The sequence below is a fragment of the Mercenaria mercenaria genome, chromosome 12 (assembly GCF_021730395.1).
Source record: "Mercenaria mercenaria strain notata chromosome 12, MADL_Memer_1, whole genome shotgun sequence".
In the NCBI taxonomy this organism is placed as follows: domain Eukaryota; kingdom Metazoa; phylum Mollusca; class Bivalvia; order Venerida; family Veneridae; genus Mercenaria; species Mercenaria mercenaria.
In genome coordinates, this window is record NC_069372.1 from 70275645 (window position 1) to 70294047 (window position 18403).

An 18403-nucleotide genomic window follows, 5' to 3' on the forward strand; every position below is an offset into this window, starting at 1 on the left:
ACATGTGCTGTGACATAGTTATATCCCCTTAACGATACACAGTGTCATACAGTTGAAACCATAAAATCTATATGGATATCCTTTGGAAGCAAAGAATGCACCCAAGCAAAATAATAGCAGACTCGGTTGAATGGAGTCTGTTCATAATAGGTAATGGAATGCTAAACACTTCACGCCCCCTAAATATAGAGACCGTACCATAGCTCTTCGCATACTGATTTTTCAAACTAAAGTGATTTTTACAAGTGCACCGGTTACGATAAAAATGTAAACAACGGACTCTGTCTATAAAACTTTGAAATGAATGAATGACAGTCGATCTTAGTCATAATACTGACTGACAGTGAATGCTAATGATTCCATTTGTTGCAGAAAGGTATTTAGTTTGTAACTGTAATTTCCCATCAATTGAAATCCTCTCAAAACTGGTAAAATAATTACTTATATTTGGACAAAACTCACCGTCTTTGCCGTTCGACAGCTGCAAAAAGGGCAAATATAAAAGATTCAGTGTAAGTAATATTTCACTGGTACTACCAGTTAGTAAGTTCATACTCTGAACAACACGTCAGAGAAATTTGGGCAGATTTGACCGATTATGACGTTGGCAGCATTAGATTATATTTTTTCTTTACACAAAAATTGCCGTTAGGTAACAAAGCGAATACGCCGATAATCCGGAGTTCACCGATTGTTGTTCCAGTTCACGCAATGTAATCCAGCAATTAAACTGCATAGCTATTAGCTACTGCTGTTGTAGGGAAGTGGTAGAGTGTCTGCCTTAGGTGTGAGAGGTACTGGGTTCGAGTCCCAGTTAGAGCTTAACTATTTAGATTCTGCTAAAGCATAGTTTTGCTGTTAGTAGACTGTTCCAGAAGTTCTAAATTTTTAGTACACAGTATCATGGATCATTATTTAGCAATCCAGATCAAAGTTGAATGTTAAATCAAATGCACCTAATTAGAAAATATTGACTTTATTATTTTCCTTTGATGTTTATGCTCTCCATGTTCAAGAAGAGTTACATTTCCTTGATCACAAAATTTTCGTTAACATGAAAATATTAAATGCTCATAACTCCACACTTCTGGTTAAAATATTGCCTATATTTCTGTTTTTGAGAAATATATGGACATTTGTATTCATTTCAAAGCTTTTTAACTTCAAACCTATGATTTGGAAAACTTAGGTACTATCTCTACTAAATAGCACCGGCTTAAGAGAAATTATATTACATAGATATTAAATAAAATTTAAGATCAGAATCAAAGAACGTTTTAAAATATCAGTGACGCGATTTCCCCCATGTAAGTACTTTAATATGTATAAATTTGGTATACAGGTAAGATATTTTAGTTCCTTTAATAACCTGTATATAATTTCATTATTACAACTATTTACAACTATACTATACTGTTTTATGTTTAACTTCTATTAATAGGTAGCAGTATACGTCACCTAAAGCTATCCTGATCAATATATAAATAGAATTTAAACCAGGTAGGTTATTTTAAAGTTAAGTAAACGGAAGTAGCAATCGCCTTATAAATCAAGGTAAATGAAAAGTTAAATTATATGAATATTATATGAATGAAATAATGTACGTAAAATAAGTTATTGATAAACATGCTAGGAATTTATATTATTATAATTTACAATTGTCAGTAATACAATAAATGACATCATCTACTTTCGTTTTCAAAGTACTACTTTAATTATTATTTTTCATTTTATCTCTGAACGATGAGAGAGAGAGAGAGAGAGAGACAGAGGGCGAGAGAGAGAGAGAGAGAGAGAGAGAGAGAGGGCGAGAGAGAGAGGGCGAGAGGGAGAGGGAGAGGGAGAGAGAGAGAGAGGGAGAGAAAGAGAGAGGGCGAGAGGGAGAGAGAGAGAGAGAGGGAGAGAGAGAGAGAGAGAGAGAGAGAGGGAGAGAGAGAGAGAGAGAGAGAGAGAGAGAGAGGGCGAGAGGGAGAGGGAGAGAGAGAGAGAGAGAGAGAGAGAGAGAGACTACTGATTAAAGCATTTTTATGGCATTTCATTTTTAAATATGTATGGCTGAAAATTTAACTGATGATTGCTGATAAATATTTCAAAAACCTCTCATCCATGACATTCTAACCTACTTTAAATATAAGAAGAAATAAACACTACGTACAATTTTATTTTCACTGTATGCTCAGTAAATTCAGCGTGGGGATGAGGTCCGTTAAAAAAGATTAGCGTGGACATGATGAATGTTTAGTAAGTTCAGCATGAAGATGATGTATGTTCAGTAAGTACAGCGTGGAGATGATGTAATGTATGTTCAGTAAGTTCAGCGTGAAGATGATGTATGTTCAGTAAGTTCAGCGTGGAGATGATGTAATGTATGTTCAATAAGTTCAGCGTGGAGATGATGTATGTTCAGTAAGTTCAGCGTGGAGATGATGTATGTTCAGTAAGTTCAGATTGGAGATGATGTATGTTCAGTAATTTCAGCGTGGAGATAATGTATGTTCAGTAATTTCAGCGTGGAGATGATGTAATGTATGTTCAGTAAGTTCAACATGGAAATGATGCATTTTCAGTAAGTTCAGCGTGGATATGATGTATGTTCAGCAATTTCAGCGTTTAGATGATGTATGTTCAGTAAGAACAGCGTGGATATGATGTATGTTTAGTAAGTTCAGCGTGGAGATGATGTATGTTCAGTAAGTACAGCGTGGAGATGATGTAATATACGTTCAGTAAGTTCAGCGTGGAGATGATGTTATGTATGTTCAGTAAGTTCAACATGGACATGATGCATGTTCAGTAAGCTCAGCGTGGATGTGATGTATGTTCAGTAATTTCAGCGTGGAGATGATGTATGTTCAGTAAGTACAGCGTGGATATGATGTATGTTTAGTAAGTTCAGCGTGGATATGATGTATGTTCAGTAAATTCAGCGTGGAGATAATGTATGTTTAGTAAGTTCTGCATGGAGATGATGTATGTTCAGTAAGTTCAGCGTGGAGATGATGTTATGTATGTTCAGTAAGTTCAACTTGGAAATGATGCATGTTCAGTAAGTTCAGCGTGGATATGATGTATGTTCAGTAATTTCAGCGTGGAGATGATGTATGTTCAGTAAGATCAGCGTGGATATGATGTATGTTCAGTCAGTTCATCGTGGAGATGATGTATGTTCAGTAAGTTCAGCGTGGAGATAATGTATGTTTAGTACGTTCTGCATGGAGATTATGTACGTTCAGTAAGTTCAGCATGAAGATGATGTATGTTCAATAAGTACAGCTTGGAGATGATGTAATGTATGTTCAGTAAGTTCAGCGTGGAGATGATGTATGTTTAGTAAGTTCAACATGGAAATGATGTATGTTCAGTAAGTTCAATATGGAGATGATGTACATTCAGTAAGTTCAGCGTGGAGATGATGTACGTTCAGTAAGTTCAACATGGAAATAATGTAATGTATGTTCAGTAAATTCAGCGTGAAGATGATGTATGTTAAGTAAGTTCTGCATGGATATGATGTATGTTCAGTACGTTCTGCATGGAGATGATGTATGTTCAGTAAGTTCAGCGTGGATATGATGTATGTTCAGTAAGTTCAACATGGAAATGATGTATGTTCAGTAAGTTCAGCGTGGAGATGATGTATGTTCAGTCAGTTCAGCGTGGAGATGATGTATGTTTAGTAAGTTCAACATGGAAATGATGTACGCTCAGTAAATTCAGCGTGGAGATGATGTATGTTCAGTAAATTCAGCGTGGAGATAATGTATGTTTAGTAAATTCAGCGTGGAGATGATGTTTATTCAGTCAGTTCAGCATGGAAATGATGTATGTTCAGTAAGGTCAGCGTGGGGATGAGGTAAGTCAAGTACGTGCAGCATTGAATAGATGGATGTTCAGCATGTTCAGTGTGGAGATGATGTATGTTTAATACATTCAGCGTAGTGATAAGGTATGTTCGACAGGTTTATTGTGTATAAGATGTTTGTTCACTAAGTGCAGCGTGGGGATGAGGCATGATATATGTTTAGTTAGTTCAACATGGAAATGATGTACGTTCAGTAAGTTAAGCGAGGAGATAATGTATGTTCAGTAAGTTCAACATGGAGATGATGTACGTTCAGTAAGTTCACCGTGGAAATGATGCATGTTCAGTATGTTCAGTGTGAAGATATGCATGTTCAAAAAGTTCAGCGTGGAGATGAGGTATGTTCAGTACGTGCAGCATGGAATAGATGGATGTTCAGTACGTTTAGTGTGGAGATGATGTATGTTTAATACGTTCAGCGTAGTGATAAGGAATGTTCGACAGGTTTAGCGTGTATATGATGTCTGTTCACTAAGTGTAGCGTGGGGATGAGGCATGTTGAACAAGTTGATATGGTGTTTGTTCAATACGTTCAGCATGGAGTAGAAGTATCTTCAATAAGTTCATCATGGAGACGAGGAATCTGTAGTAAGTTCAGCCTTGAGATATTGTATGTTCAGTACGTTCAGTGTTGGGATGATGTATGTTCAGTAAGCTTAGCATGGAGATGATGTATGTATAGTATGTTCAGTTCGGAGATGATGTATGTGCAGTAAGTTCAGCTCGGAGATGATTATGTACAGTAAGTATGTACAGTAAGTTCAGCTCGGAGATGATGTATGTACAGTAAGTTCAGCTCGGAGATGATGTATGTTCTGCAAGTTCAGCTTGGAGATGATGTATGTACAGTAAGTTCAGCTCGGAGATGATGTACGTACAGTAAGTTCAGCTCGGAGATGATGTACGTTCAGTAAGCTTAGCGTGGAGATGATGCATGTTCAGTATGTTCAGCATGGATATTATATATGTTCAGCATGGATGTTATATATGTTCAGCATGGATGTTATATATGTTCAGCATGGATATTATATATGTTCAGCATGGATATTATATATGTTCAGAAGGATGTTAGTACGTTCTTCGTGGAGATATATGATGTTCCATGTATTATTATGTTCAAGATAAAGGCGTTCAGTAGTTCGCGTGGAGATAATGGATGTTCAGTATGTTCAGGTGGAGATAATGGATGTTCAGTATGTTCAGCGTGGAGATAATGGATGTTCAGTATGTTCAGCGTGGAGATAATGGATGTTCAGTATGTTCAGCGTGGAATAATGTATTTTTTAAAACAGGTAAATGTTTCTGCGTGGAAGGATTGCTTTGGCAATGTTCAGTATGTATCAAAAGGAAAATTTCAGTATGTTCAGCGTGGAGATAATGTATGTTCAGTATGTTCAGCGTGGAGATGATGTTTGTTCAATAAATAAAGCGTGGAAATAATGTATGTCTAATAAAATCAGCGTAGAGATGTTTTGCCGCTGATACGAAAGGTTTGCTTTTGCCAATTAAAAACGCATCCACTATGTATAAAAAGGGAATTGTTAGTTTGACAGACGTTCGACCCAGAGATTGGATCAAATTTATTAGTCATTATCTGTATTCATTTCATTAAATGAAAATATTTACTTATTGTATCAGTGACATACTGGATGCATTCCAAGACCGAGAGTCATGACGACAGCTCAAGTTAACATCATTACACTTATCTCACAAACTCATCTCCAAAGAGGGCGTTACTCGCTCAGTTTCGACGTAACAAATAAAGACAACACTAGGACAACGATAGAGAAAAGGGAATCTGAAAAACTGGTAAAACCATTTTTATAATGAACAGTTTCAATTCGCAGATTAAGGGTAAATATCTTCATGTTGTCAGTGTTTCGATATTTGCCCATTTCCATGAAACTGTTTCACATTTAAATTTATAAACTTTAAATTGGATACAGTACAGCATTAGAATTCTACATTCACCATTTTTGGGACAAAATGCTCTCATTAACAGCCAGTCAGTTGTTAAGGTTTTGTTACTAATCTCCAAACTTTTATAAGGGCAATCCAAACAAGAAAACCTAGAACAGAAATTACGAATCTGCAATAGTTGGTGATTTTTATGTAAAAGTGTATTGTATTTAAATCTTTGGTATGTTGCTGGATACAATACTTATATACGTACTTCTTGTCTTTCCTCACTTGTGCTTTATTTAATTTAATAAGACTGAATATTATTTATCTGTTCCAAATGATCTTGTATATTTATTCAACTGCTGCATTCAAATAGCTTTGGATAGTTTCATGTATTTTACCTATCTAAAACGTAATTCCTTTATTCTAGGTTTACATAGAGGAACACTGTATGACGGGTGGTGGGTGTTCGCCAGAGATAGAACTGCATTTAAACAACGGAAAATGCAAGATCAAGTTCCTAGTTTCCGGTGCACTGAAACCTTCTGCTCCGCTTGAAAAGGTATTTATGTAGTAAAAAGACGAACTGATTTATATTTAGCAAATTAATAAGGAGTTTTTACAGAGTTGTCGGCCTTTAACCCTGTGTGCTCGAAACCTCGTTTGGGGTGTAGCATATTTTCATGTAAAGTAACCTAGTTGGCTTAAGGTAGGTCAGGTGCCCGCTTGTGTCTGACATAATATATAATAACTTCCTCCATAATCAAATCCAGGAAAGTTACAGTATGAACTAGGGTTGTTTCAACGCGACGTGAAACAAGCCCAAGATATTAAACTGTCCAAATATGCATAAATACTAATATTTGTATTGTTGAAGGTAGGAGTTATGTCGAAATACAACACCAACAAATTTTAAAGTGTTTACTTTTAAAATGATTAAAAACGTTGTGTAAACTTATTTTTTATTGTTAAAGGGTGAAGATGTTCTAGAATATAATGAAGCACAGGGAGAATGTAGAAAATTCCTGAGTTTGGTCCCTACTTACGACGTGTCTCTCGGTGACGTAGCGACAGTCAAGTTTAAAGTTGGTGATGAGGTCAAACATACGGTGCATATTCACGATGTACCAACCGAGAGGAGATCGGACCTGAACCTGAGTATAGCTAGTAATGATTCGTCATATTTGAATGTGAGCGGTGCCTCACAGAGATCAATGGGGGACAGCCTTAATTCTTCAAGTAGTACCACCGACTGCACAGTTGAGAATGAAGGGGTAGCAGGTGAGAATGGTGAACAATCTCTTATCCTTTTGGTTCGCAGAATTCATTTTATCTTACTGTATAATAAATTTTGTTTGTGCGCGCGTTGGTCGTGCTTTTGGAACGTGGCTTTCCATGTCGGATATTCAGCCTTGTTTTTTACGCTTAGGTCGTTTGGTACTAGGAGGGACATGAGGATGTTGCACATCTTATTTCCTCTAGTGGACAGATTAGCCATCGGTGTTTTCTATCGGTTTTCTTCTTTGCATTGTATACTTCCGAAGGATCGTCTCATAGGCTTGATAAAGTTAACTGCAAAATAAATTGTCAAAAACAAACACGTAATTCAGAATAATGAACGCTTTATAATGATATATATTTGCATGTATGTATGCTCTACAGTATAAAAAATATGGAATTGAAACTTTAAATTGTTTAGAGCATTTTCGCTGTAGTTGAAATACTATAATTTACATACGCCTCCAATCTTTTATAAGACAGCAATATAAGAATATTGAAACTCTTAATGGCACTGACCAGATTTGGCTAAAAATAATCTTTCTCTCAAATTGAAGTTTGGTCATATTATGAACATTAGAATATGAGTTTTTGTTTCTAAAATATTTTAATAATTTCAAATCAAGAAAAAAAGATGACCGCGTCTGGAATCGAACACCGGGCCACCGCGGCAATAAAGACATTTTCCCCGTCGTCAACAAATAGCGCTTTAGTGGAATTAGTGAATTATGACTTCAAAATATAGATATTTATAATCGAGACAGTTTACCTGGAGTAAAGCGTTACAAACGCTTTTCGATTTTCATCGTAAAAAGTAGTAAAACAGCAAACTCGCACGTGTTTCCGCAACATACAGTTTGTCAGTAATTAAGTTTTAAAGCCTTCTTAAGAAAAATAGCATTTATTTCCAGATATCTAAAAACAAATATTTTTTTTTGTCGAACGATGTGGAAGCCAGTCCCTTTAAGTACTATAATGCATTTTAGTTCATAAAATCTGTTTTTCTCAGATACTATTGATACATTTTGCTGAAGTTTGGGTTAACACCGTTTTTCAACAGTATTTCAGTTACATAAATGCGGGAAGTTAACCTAACCAGTGCTCCTGGATTCTTAACCAGTACAAACCTGTTCTCCGCAAGTAGCTGCCAACTTCTCCACATAAATCAGAGGTGGAAGACGAATGATTTCAGACACAATATCTTTCATCAAATCGTCACGGAGAACATACGCCTCGCCCGGGGATCGAACTCACGACCCCGCGATCCGTAGATCTGCGCTCTCCCTACTGAGCTAAGCGGGCGGGCTTCCTGGATCTTAAGCACTACTTAAAAAATGATGAAAAGCTTTAAAAAAAAATATGCATAGTATCTTTTTTTATATTTTATATAAATTAAAGCAGGTATTCAAAATTCCATATTCAAAGTTTTCAACTATGTCAGTTGTACATCGTTACGGTGTATCAGCCAATAACCAAAAAGTACTTCTTTTTCTTTAAAGGCTCTGTCAGAGAGATGCGCGACTCCACTACGGGTAAGTACTCGCGTTACCGTACGTTAACACAAATCACACTTTTTTTTAATTGAATGCAAACTAATTTTATTTATAGTTTCGTGACTTTCCTTCCAAGACATTGCGATTTAACAAATAAATAAGAAATACCAAAAAAGATACAAATCCTCTAATAAAGATATCATAATGCTGTGATCAAGACATTTTCCCCATTCCCCACCCCAGACATTTGACCCAGAATGAAACAGTTGGACTAATGGACATTCGAATCGTGCACTTCTTAAATGCTAGATAGGATATGTTTCTCCGGTACTTACTTCTTTGTCGAATATTTCACCCCTCCTCTCCCATTCTTTGTATCCCCATTCGTTTGTTTTGAAACTAGGTAGAAGATAATTATGATCTTATGGCAGTTATTGATATGTTTATTTACTAAAATGTTAGTACATATCATATCAAATTTGTCATATTAACCTTGACCTGTTAGAAACTTTACACATTTTTTTTAGAAAATACATATACTCAATAACTCAATTTACACGTGTGTGTAATGATCACATTTATTTATAAAACTTCCACTTCAATGAAACATTTTTAGGGGACTTGTGATTGAAAAACAAAATCTTATTAAAACAATGGAAAAATAACAATATCGGCAAGTATATGATACATTGATTGATGGCGGTGTAGACTGGGGAATGGGTGAGTTGGAGGGTTACAAAAGGCAATTTGAAAAATAAGCTCTGAGAATGTGATCAGTTGTCACTTCTTTCATTTTCGTCTTGGGGTAAATGTCTAGTTGCCCTTTTCTCATTGGGGAGGATAAATGTCCTGCATTCAAAATTGCCAGCATGCTTACTTATATTCCGCGGACGCTCACATTTTATGAGTACTGCGTTATTACTGATGTTCACACGTCATTTATTATCATGTTACTTCTTATATAAATCGAAGAGTCATAGTTTGTGCTAGTTTGAAGAATCATAGCATGAAAAAATTATTTCTGTCATATACCTTGGGCAATAGTTTGGAATATTAACCTGCAAGTCATTCAGTATAAGATTACTTTTTAGTAACCTGTTTGTACGATTTTATATTCTCATAATAACTTGAATAAAATGTATTACGAGTTATATTATACTTAATGCCACTTGGCTTATCGTTTAGTATACAAGCATCTATAAACGTAATACGTGATTGATATTCACCTTGTGTTTTTTCCAATGCAGGGGGCGGCGATGTTGACAAGAAGCTACAAGCTAAACCATTCTTTTCTTTAGGAGATGCTGTCAGTAAGTGTAACTTTTGAAGACTTATTAAAACAATATTGTATAATCAAAGCAGTGTTACACCTGTTCCAAGTAATTATGACGTCATTTTGTTTAGTTTTTGTCTTAAATTGATAATGATAATAATGTCAAACCATTTGATCAACTGATTTGACTGTCTCTATAAGAGCTATTCTGTCACATCGATATGTATTGGACAGTATACGGCATACTTTTCGCAAGTTGTTAGGATAGTTGTTATGATTATACCATCCAAAGCAAACATTTCCTGTATAGATGTATTAAATTCCCGGTAGTATTGTCCGTGCACATTTCTAGTAGTATTGTCCGTGTACATTTCTGATAGTATTGTCCATGCACATTTCCGTGTACATTTCTGGTTGCATTGTCCATGAACATCCCTGTTCGTATTTCCCTATACATTCCTGGTAATACTGTCCGTGTACATTTCTGATAGTATTGTCCATGCACATTTCCGTGTACATTTCTGGTTGTATTGTCCATGAACATCCCTGTTCGTATTTCCCTATCCATTCCTAGTAGTATTGTCCGTGTACATTCCTGATAGTATTGTTCTTATTACATTCCTGGAACGTGGCTGTCCCTTTTGAATATTCATCCTTGCTCCACTTCCCCCCTACACTCCACTCCCCTCTTATGTAATCCTTACCCCTTCCCCTCCTCACGTTTTTGCTGTATTTTGCATATAATTAAAATATACTTGTTGGATTTTTGAAGCAACCCGTCTACAATTCCGTTACAGCTTCTTTTTGATGTTGGCCTACTTTGCGATGCATGGCTCTATGGCTGTGTTTGTGGGGTTCTGTGCTTCCGGGAAATCTACCCTTACCTTTTATCTTTGGTAGTATTTTCTATGAACATTCCTGGTAGTATTGTCCATGTACATCCCTGGTTGTATTTCCGTGTACATTTCTGGTAGTATTGTCCGTGTACACTCTTGATAGTAGTGTCCTTATTGCATTCTTGGTAATATTGTTCATGTATATTTCTTGTAGTGCTATACGTGTACATTCATGGTAGTATTGTCCATGTACATACCATGTACATTCCTGGTAATATTGTCCGTAATAGTATTGGCCGTGTACATTCCTTGTAGTATTTTCCATATACATTCCTGGTAGTATTGTCGTTATTGCATTCTTGGTAGTACTATCCGTGAACATTCTTAGTAGTATAGTCTGCGTACATTCATAAAAGTATTTTCTTTATTGCATTCTTGCTAGTATTTTCCATATACCATCCTGGCAGTATTTTCCATATACATTCGTTATAGTATTGTCCTTATTGCATTCTTGGTAGTATTGTCTGTGTACATTCATAGTAATATGTCTTTTCGCGTTGTTCGTCCTTCGTGATATTGGTCGTGTACATTCCTGGTAGTATTCTTAGTAGTATACTAGTAGTCTATAAACATTCCTGGTAGTATTGTCTGTGTACACTCCTAGTAGTATTGTCCTTTACATAAAGAATAATCCGTGAACATTCCTGGTTGTATAGTCTGTTACTGTACATTCTTAGTAGTATTGTCCTTTACATATAGTACATGTACATTCCTGGTAGTATTATCTGTGTACACTCCTAGTAGTATTGTCCTTTAGATACAGTACATATAGTATAGTCCTTGTACATTCCTGGTAGTATTGTCCATGTACATTCTGAGTAGTATAGTCTATGCATATTCCTGGTAGTATTGTCTGTGTACATTCCTAGTAGTATTGCTGTTTACATATATTACATGTACATTCTGAGCAGTATAGTCCATGTACATTCCTGGTAGTATTATCCGTGTACATTCTTAGTAGTATAGTCTATGTACATTTCTGGTAATATTGTTCGTGTACATTCCTGGTAGAATAGTCCGTGTACATTTCCGGAAGTATAGTCCATGTACATTCCTGGTAGTATTGTCCATGTACATTCCTGGTAGTATAGTCCGTGTACATTCCTGATAGTATTGTCCGTGTACATTCCTGGTAGTATAGTCCGTGTACATTCCTGGTAGTATAGTCCGTGCACATTCCTGGTAGTATAGTCCATCTACATTCCTGGTAGTATTGTCCGTGTACATTCCTGGTAGTATAGTCCATGTACATTCCTAGTAGTATAGTTCATGTACGTTCCTGATAGTATTGTCCGTGTACAATCCTGGTAGTATAGTCCGTGTACATTCCTGGTAGTATAGTCCATCTACATTCCTGGTAGTATTGCCTGTGTACATTTCTAGCAGTAAAGTCCATGTACATCCTGGTAGTATTGTCCATGTACATCCCTGGTTGTATTTCCGTGTACATCTGGTAGTATTGTCCGTGTACACTTTGATAGTAGTGTCCTTATTGCATTCTGGTTAAAATGTATTCATGATATTTCTTGTAGTGCTATACGTTGTACATTCTGGTAAGTATTGTCATGTAATACCATGTACATCCTGGTAATATTGTCCTTCAATAGTATGACCGTGTCTTCTCTTGTTGTATTTTCCATATACATTCCATGTAGTTATGTCGTTATTGCATTTTGGTAGTACTATCCGTGAACATCTAGTAGTATAGGCTGCGTAACATTCATAGGGTATTTTCTTTATTGCATTTTGCTAGTATTTTCCATTACCATCTGGCGTATTTTCCATATACATTCGTTATAGTATTGTCCTATTGCATTTTGTAGTATTGTCTGTTGTACATTCATAAGTAGTTGTCTTTTCGCGTTGTTGTCCTCGTGATATTGGTCGTGTACATTCGTAGTATTCTTAGTAGTATACTAGTAGTCTATTGAAACATTCCTAGTAGTATTTTGTGTACACTCTAGTAGTATTGTCCTTTACGTAAGAATAATTATGAACATTCCTGGTAGTATAGGTCCGTTACTGTACATTCTTAGTAGTATTGTCCTTTACATATAGTACATGTACATTCCTGGTAGTATTATCTGTGTACACTCCTAGTAGTATTGTACTTTACATACAGTACATATAGTATAGTCCATGTACATTCCTGGTAGTATTGGCCATGTACATTCTGAGTAGTATAGTCTATGCATATTCCTTGTAGTATTGTCTGTGTACATTCCTAGTAGTATTGCTCTTTACATATATTACATATAGTATAGTCCATGTACATTCCTGGTAGTATTGTCCGTGTACATTCTTAGTAGTATAGTCCATGTACATTTCTGGTAATATTGTTCGTGTACATTCCTGGTAGAATAGTCCGTGTACATTTCTGGTAGTATAGTCCATGTACATTCCTGGTAGTATTGTCCGTGTACATTTCTGGTAGTATAGTCCGTGTACATTCCTGGTAGTATAGTCCGTGTACATTCCTGATAGTATTGTCCGTGTACATTCCTGGTAGTATAGTCCGTGTACATTCCTGATAGTATTGTCCGTGTACATTCCTGGTAGTATAGTCCGTGCACATTCCTGGTAGTATAGTCCATCTACATTCCTGGTAGTATTGTCCGTGTACATTCCTGGTAGTATAGTCCATGTACATTCCTAGTAGTATAATTTATGTACGTTCCTGATAGAATTGTCTGTGTACATTCCTGGTAGTATAGTCCGTGTACAGTCCTGGTAGTATAGTCCATCTACATTCCTGGTAGTATTGCCTGTGCACATTCCTAGTAGTAAAGTCCATGTACATCCTGGTAGTATTGTCCATGTTCATTCCTGGTAGTATTACCGTGTACAAACTGGTAGTATAATCCGTGTACATTTCTGATAATAAAGTCTTTATTATGCATGTGGTTATTGCCTAAATTCAAAGGTCATGACATATTAATGGTTTTCCGACATTTTGTACATTTGAAACAATCTTTACAGGTGGCCTACGTATTGGTGATCGGCAGGATGGTGGTCCGACCGGGGTGCCAGCACTACCACTTCAGACAGAAACAGGTACAGTTTTTTTTATATTTTAGATGAATTATGATATATTTGTATTTAAACATACCGTAAAAAGTTAAGATCTGAAACTATTTGAAAATTATTGTAAACTAATCTTAAAACACACGCACGTGAGAGAACACTTCATTGCTTCATAAACGGGAAATTTATGATAGCCAAATTTCGACAGGCCAGGTCTTCGATTTGATCCCTTGCATTCATTTCTGTATTTCTATTCAGCAGACAGACTGTTGGTTTAATGGTTATTAAAACATATCAAAGTATTGTTGCTCTTTTTTGTTCCTGCATTGTTGCTATGGATGTTAATATCATAATTACCTTTAGTTTCATTTTTACATTTTTACAAACATAATGTATTTAAGGGACAAAATTGTTATATTAACAGCTTCTGACAAGGTACTGTGTGATGAGTCACTCGGTGCCTTAGTTGGCGCCCTCTCACCTTCGCAAGCAAGTATGTTACTCATTGGCCTTGGTGTGCCGACTGGCATCCAATCTCAAAATCGTGAAAACTATAGTAAAGATATCGTGACGGCCAACTTCCATTCTTTGAAATATTGGAGGTCGAAAAAGACGTCACGGAAAGAGTTGATGGAGACTAGTAGTCAACAGCTGTATGAAGATTTAATCAAACAGTTGGAAGACATTGGAAGGAAAGATATCGCTAGCATAATCAAAACGAAAATGGCTGCAGATAAAAAGCTGGAACATGATGACTTTAATAAGCTATAATGGCAAAGTAAAATAGTGTACTTTGACCTAACATGTTTATTAATCTTTCATTATTATTTTTTCTGATTTCAAGAGATGAATTAAAGGTAAAGTGGTATAAAATGTTCATCCATGTAACTTCTTTCATGCGAAAATTGGAATTGGAAAAGGAAAACTGATGTGAAGTCATAGTTGCAGGAACTGTAAACAAATGAAAAACAATCTAATTAAAATAGAGTAGAATAGTCTTACAACATGTTTGCTGATTATATGAAATAATATATGTGGAATAAGGGAGGAAACTCCAAAAGAGTATTGCATCGAAGAATGTTGTCATTATGTCCCATTTATCACTAGGTAAATTGGGTTCAGAATACTGGGAAGGTATTCAGTATAAAGAGGCGTATTTCACAACGCACACAGTATGAACAAGTTTGTAGTGAAGATATGTTTATAATACATGTAGCTTAAAATGATTATATAAAACTATTCTTCGTAGAAGGTTTCCAGAATTGTTTATTTCAATTCACGAGTCTAATCGTCATGTAAATAAATGTAATTCCTCTTATTCTATATATAGATAATAAAACGTATGATCTAATGAAATTAAATTCTGAAAGATGACCACACATCAGCGATTTTTGGCATAACCATTCTTATTCAAATAGTATATATATTTACAGATACTTCTTATGCACCTCTACTAGAATTATTTTGCCATTTTTCCATCAGCCGTTGTTGCACCCTGGGGTGTCGGTTGCACGTTGAAATGATTTCTGACGATCTACGGTAACGGATTTGTGGTTAGACACTGATTTCAGTACGACAACTATTAAAGAAATGTAACGGATTTGTGAGTTGTTCGATTCTTGCAAGAAAAATCTTATGATTATAACAGAACTGCATTCGTTGTTAACACTTTTGATTTCATTGGTTTTAAATATATATTTTGACTGGCGAGAACGTAAATTCCCATATACATCCTCAGCTAATTCCATGTATCGGCATCATTTTTGTTCTTCAACCGGTAAAAAGATTTTTAAAATACATTATACTTCACATAATACATGTCTGGGATGAAATCAAATTTTCGTAATTTATCTATATCTGCTCAACTGCCATGTTTGCTGAAAGGATTAACGACGGTTGTGCGACAGCATGCATGTCAGTGGTAACTTGTGATCAGACACGGTCACACATAAAATACAATTCATGAGACGGAAACGGGGATCAGTTTCGGGTCTAAATTACGCCCGGATCTCAAAGACAAACAATATGGCACAGTTTTAAAATACTTTTCCGAGATTCTTGCATAAAAACAACTTTTTTTCACTGGACCGCCCATGTATTAACGGGAGAAAAATCGTATATTAACAAGGCGATTAATGTGATGTTAATACATGATATTTACTTTTGAAATTCTTTGCCAGAGACGGTCATACATCCTTGCGCAGATGGACATTTGGTATCTGGGTCTTGTTTCTTCCATAATATGCAAAAGTATGAGTAATGTCATATACGAGAAATGAAAAAAAATCCTTTTAAACCTTCAATACATGCTTTTGGTAGACTAAGTGTTGTTCTATATTATGGATATTTGAAATATGTTTACCGTTTCCCACACAATTAGCTTGATTTGCTTCAAACTTTCACAGACGAAAAAACTTGATGTGCAGATTACCATAAAGGAAGGAAATTTTGATTCTTCCTGCTATGTACCTCCTCATTTGGTCATCTGCCATCTATGCTGAACATGTTACCTAGAGATATAATTACTGCTCAAGCCTGATCAAGATGAGTACACAAGGCGTTGACATTATTTCTATGTTCAGGTTATTATTTGCGTATAATGTATGCTGTTTGTGCTCAGTTGATGTGAATATTTAATGAAGGGACAAAATTATAACTTTCTTAACTACAATTTGTAGCTGAAGTTCTTCCCCTTCCCTTACATGCCAAGCATGAGCTGACCTAATCATTCTGTTATAATTATATTCTAGTCTATTTTAGTGGCGTCATTAATTGTGTCATGATATATGTTACATTTAGCGTCGCCAAGCTGTTGTTGCGATATGGCGGGATTACAAAAATAAATATTTCTTCACAAGGCCGATTGTAGTGTCCCTTGTAGTGTCGTAAAGGTCTTTCTTGGGATAGCATTTGAAAAATACTGTGATTAAAGATATTGTTTCATATGCTTATTACTTCAGTTGTTGCCGAGTTACTGAATAGATTTCTGTTTGAAATTATTCATTTAAAAGGATATTATTTTTACCGTTAAAGGAATTAGGAGATGGAAGGAATTATAAAATGATTAACAGGATGCTTTAGTGCAAAGAAAGTTCTGTTCCAAATCTTTACTTTTGCATTGTCTTCCGGCTTGCTGTTTGCAATTAAAAACCGCTTTTTGCGGAAAGAAATGAAAGTGTACGAAAAATAAATGTGAAACGTTTCCGAGGACTGCATATGTTTTTGTCGAAACAAAGCAAGTGAAAATATCCGTAAATCTGCAAAGTAGCGAATCTTCGGCAATGACAAGAAATAACACGTGGCAAGTTGCCGTAGAGAAAATAAAATTCAAACGAAAATTGCAAACATTCTTGAAATTTCAGATGTTGATGTGTTTTAGTTCACCGAAGCAGGTTTATGTCCTTTGATCCCGCTTCATTATGTCATGTCAGATCAAAATTGCGGTCCAAAAAGAGACCGAGACAGACTTTAGAGTAAAACGCCGTTTGTATTTCAATACTGTCGATAGTAAAAATGTGGAATTATAATTCTTGTAATGAATTTGTAACCTGGTTTACTGTACCAAGAATGTACAGCTGTAAGTCGTTTTATTTAAGGCCATCTAAAACAATGGGAAAAAAAGACTTTGACAAACCTCAATGCTGTATTAACTCTTTAATTAAAATTTTAACAGAGGGATGATAAACAGCTCTTATTGCAGCACTGTTGTAGAAAATAATTGACTTAAACATTGACTTTGTCTTGATGTGAATGGCAAGATATTCCGAAATACCACGGGGTGTAAAATATATATATATATAAACACCGCATACAGAGTTACACGAAAAATGGTTGATAATGTAATACTTACCTTTACATGATACTTGGACCCTTGGCCCAAGCGTTCTCAAGTTACCGTCCAGAAACCGTTTAGCTGTTCCTGGCAAATGTGACCTTGAACTTTGACCTAATGACCTCAAAATCAACAGGAGCCATCTGCTGGTTAATTTTCCTGATAAAAGAAAAAGATTAAATATGGATCTTTCAAACTTTTGTACCCATTTGAGAGGTGATTACACAAGGTGTCTTTAAATTGCAAATAAAATTATTTACAGATGATGTGCACTTGTCACATACATTTATTTATTTTGTTGGATTTAACGTCACACCGACACAATTATAGGTCATATGACGACTTTCCAGCTTTAATTAATGGAGGAAGACCCCAGATGCCCTTTCATGTATTATTTTATCACGAGCGGGCACCTGGGTAGAACGCCGTTTTTCAATAGTATTTCAGTTAGCTAACCTTACCAGTGTTCCTGGATTCTATACCAGTATAAACCTGTTCTCCGCATGTAACTGCCAACTTCCCACATGAATCAGAGGTGGAGGACGAATGATTGTAGACACAATGTCTTTTATGAAATCGTCACGGAGAACATACGCCTCGCCCAGGGCTCGAACACACGACCTCACAAACAGTTTTTTATTTATTTTGGTTTTACAGCGCACCAACACAGTATATGTTATATGGCGCCAAAGAACAGTAGATCTGCGCTCTCCCTTTTTGTGCTAAGCGGGCGGGCTTGTGTCCTGTGTGAGAGAAGCTGTTATCATCCGACTTTTCGGTGTGTGAGAAGCTGATATCAGCCGACTGTCCGATGTGTGCAGTTAGATTACGTCCAATATCCAG

The 18403-nt window shown here is 35.9% G+C and overlaps 1 protein-coding gene across 2 annotated transcripts; it reads left to right on the forward strand.

The window, feature by feature from the left end:
* The first annotated feature begins 264 nt into the window (after positions 1-264).
* LOC123534358 (uncharacterized) lies at positions 265-15328 on the forward strand. 2 transcript variants are annotated; one of them, XM_053520301.1, is made up of 8 exons: positions 265-376; positions 5501-5671; positions 6195-6326; positions 6739-7045; positions 8542-8574; positions 9783-9845; positions 13684-13758; positions 14153-15328. In XM_053520301.1, exons 2-8 carry the CDS (start codon positions 5534-5536, stop codon positions 14497-14499), a joined length of 1095 nt encoding a protein of 364 aa, XP_053376276.1. In that variant the 5' UTR covers positions 265-376; positions 5501-5533; the 3' UTR covers positions 14500-15328. The 2 variants fall into 2 exon arrangements, with proteins under 2 accessions (XP_053376276.1, XP_045172518.2); XM_045316583.2 differs by lacking the exon at positions 265-376 and adding an exon at positions 1434-1554.
* Positions 15329-18403: the final 3075 nt, after the last annotated feature.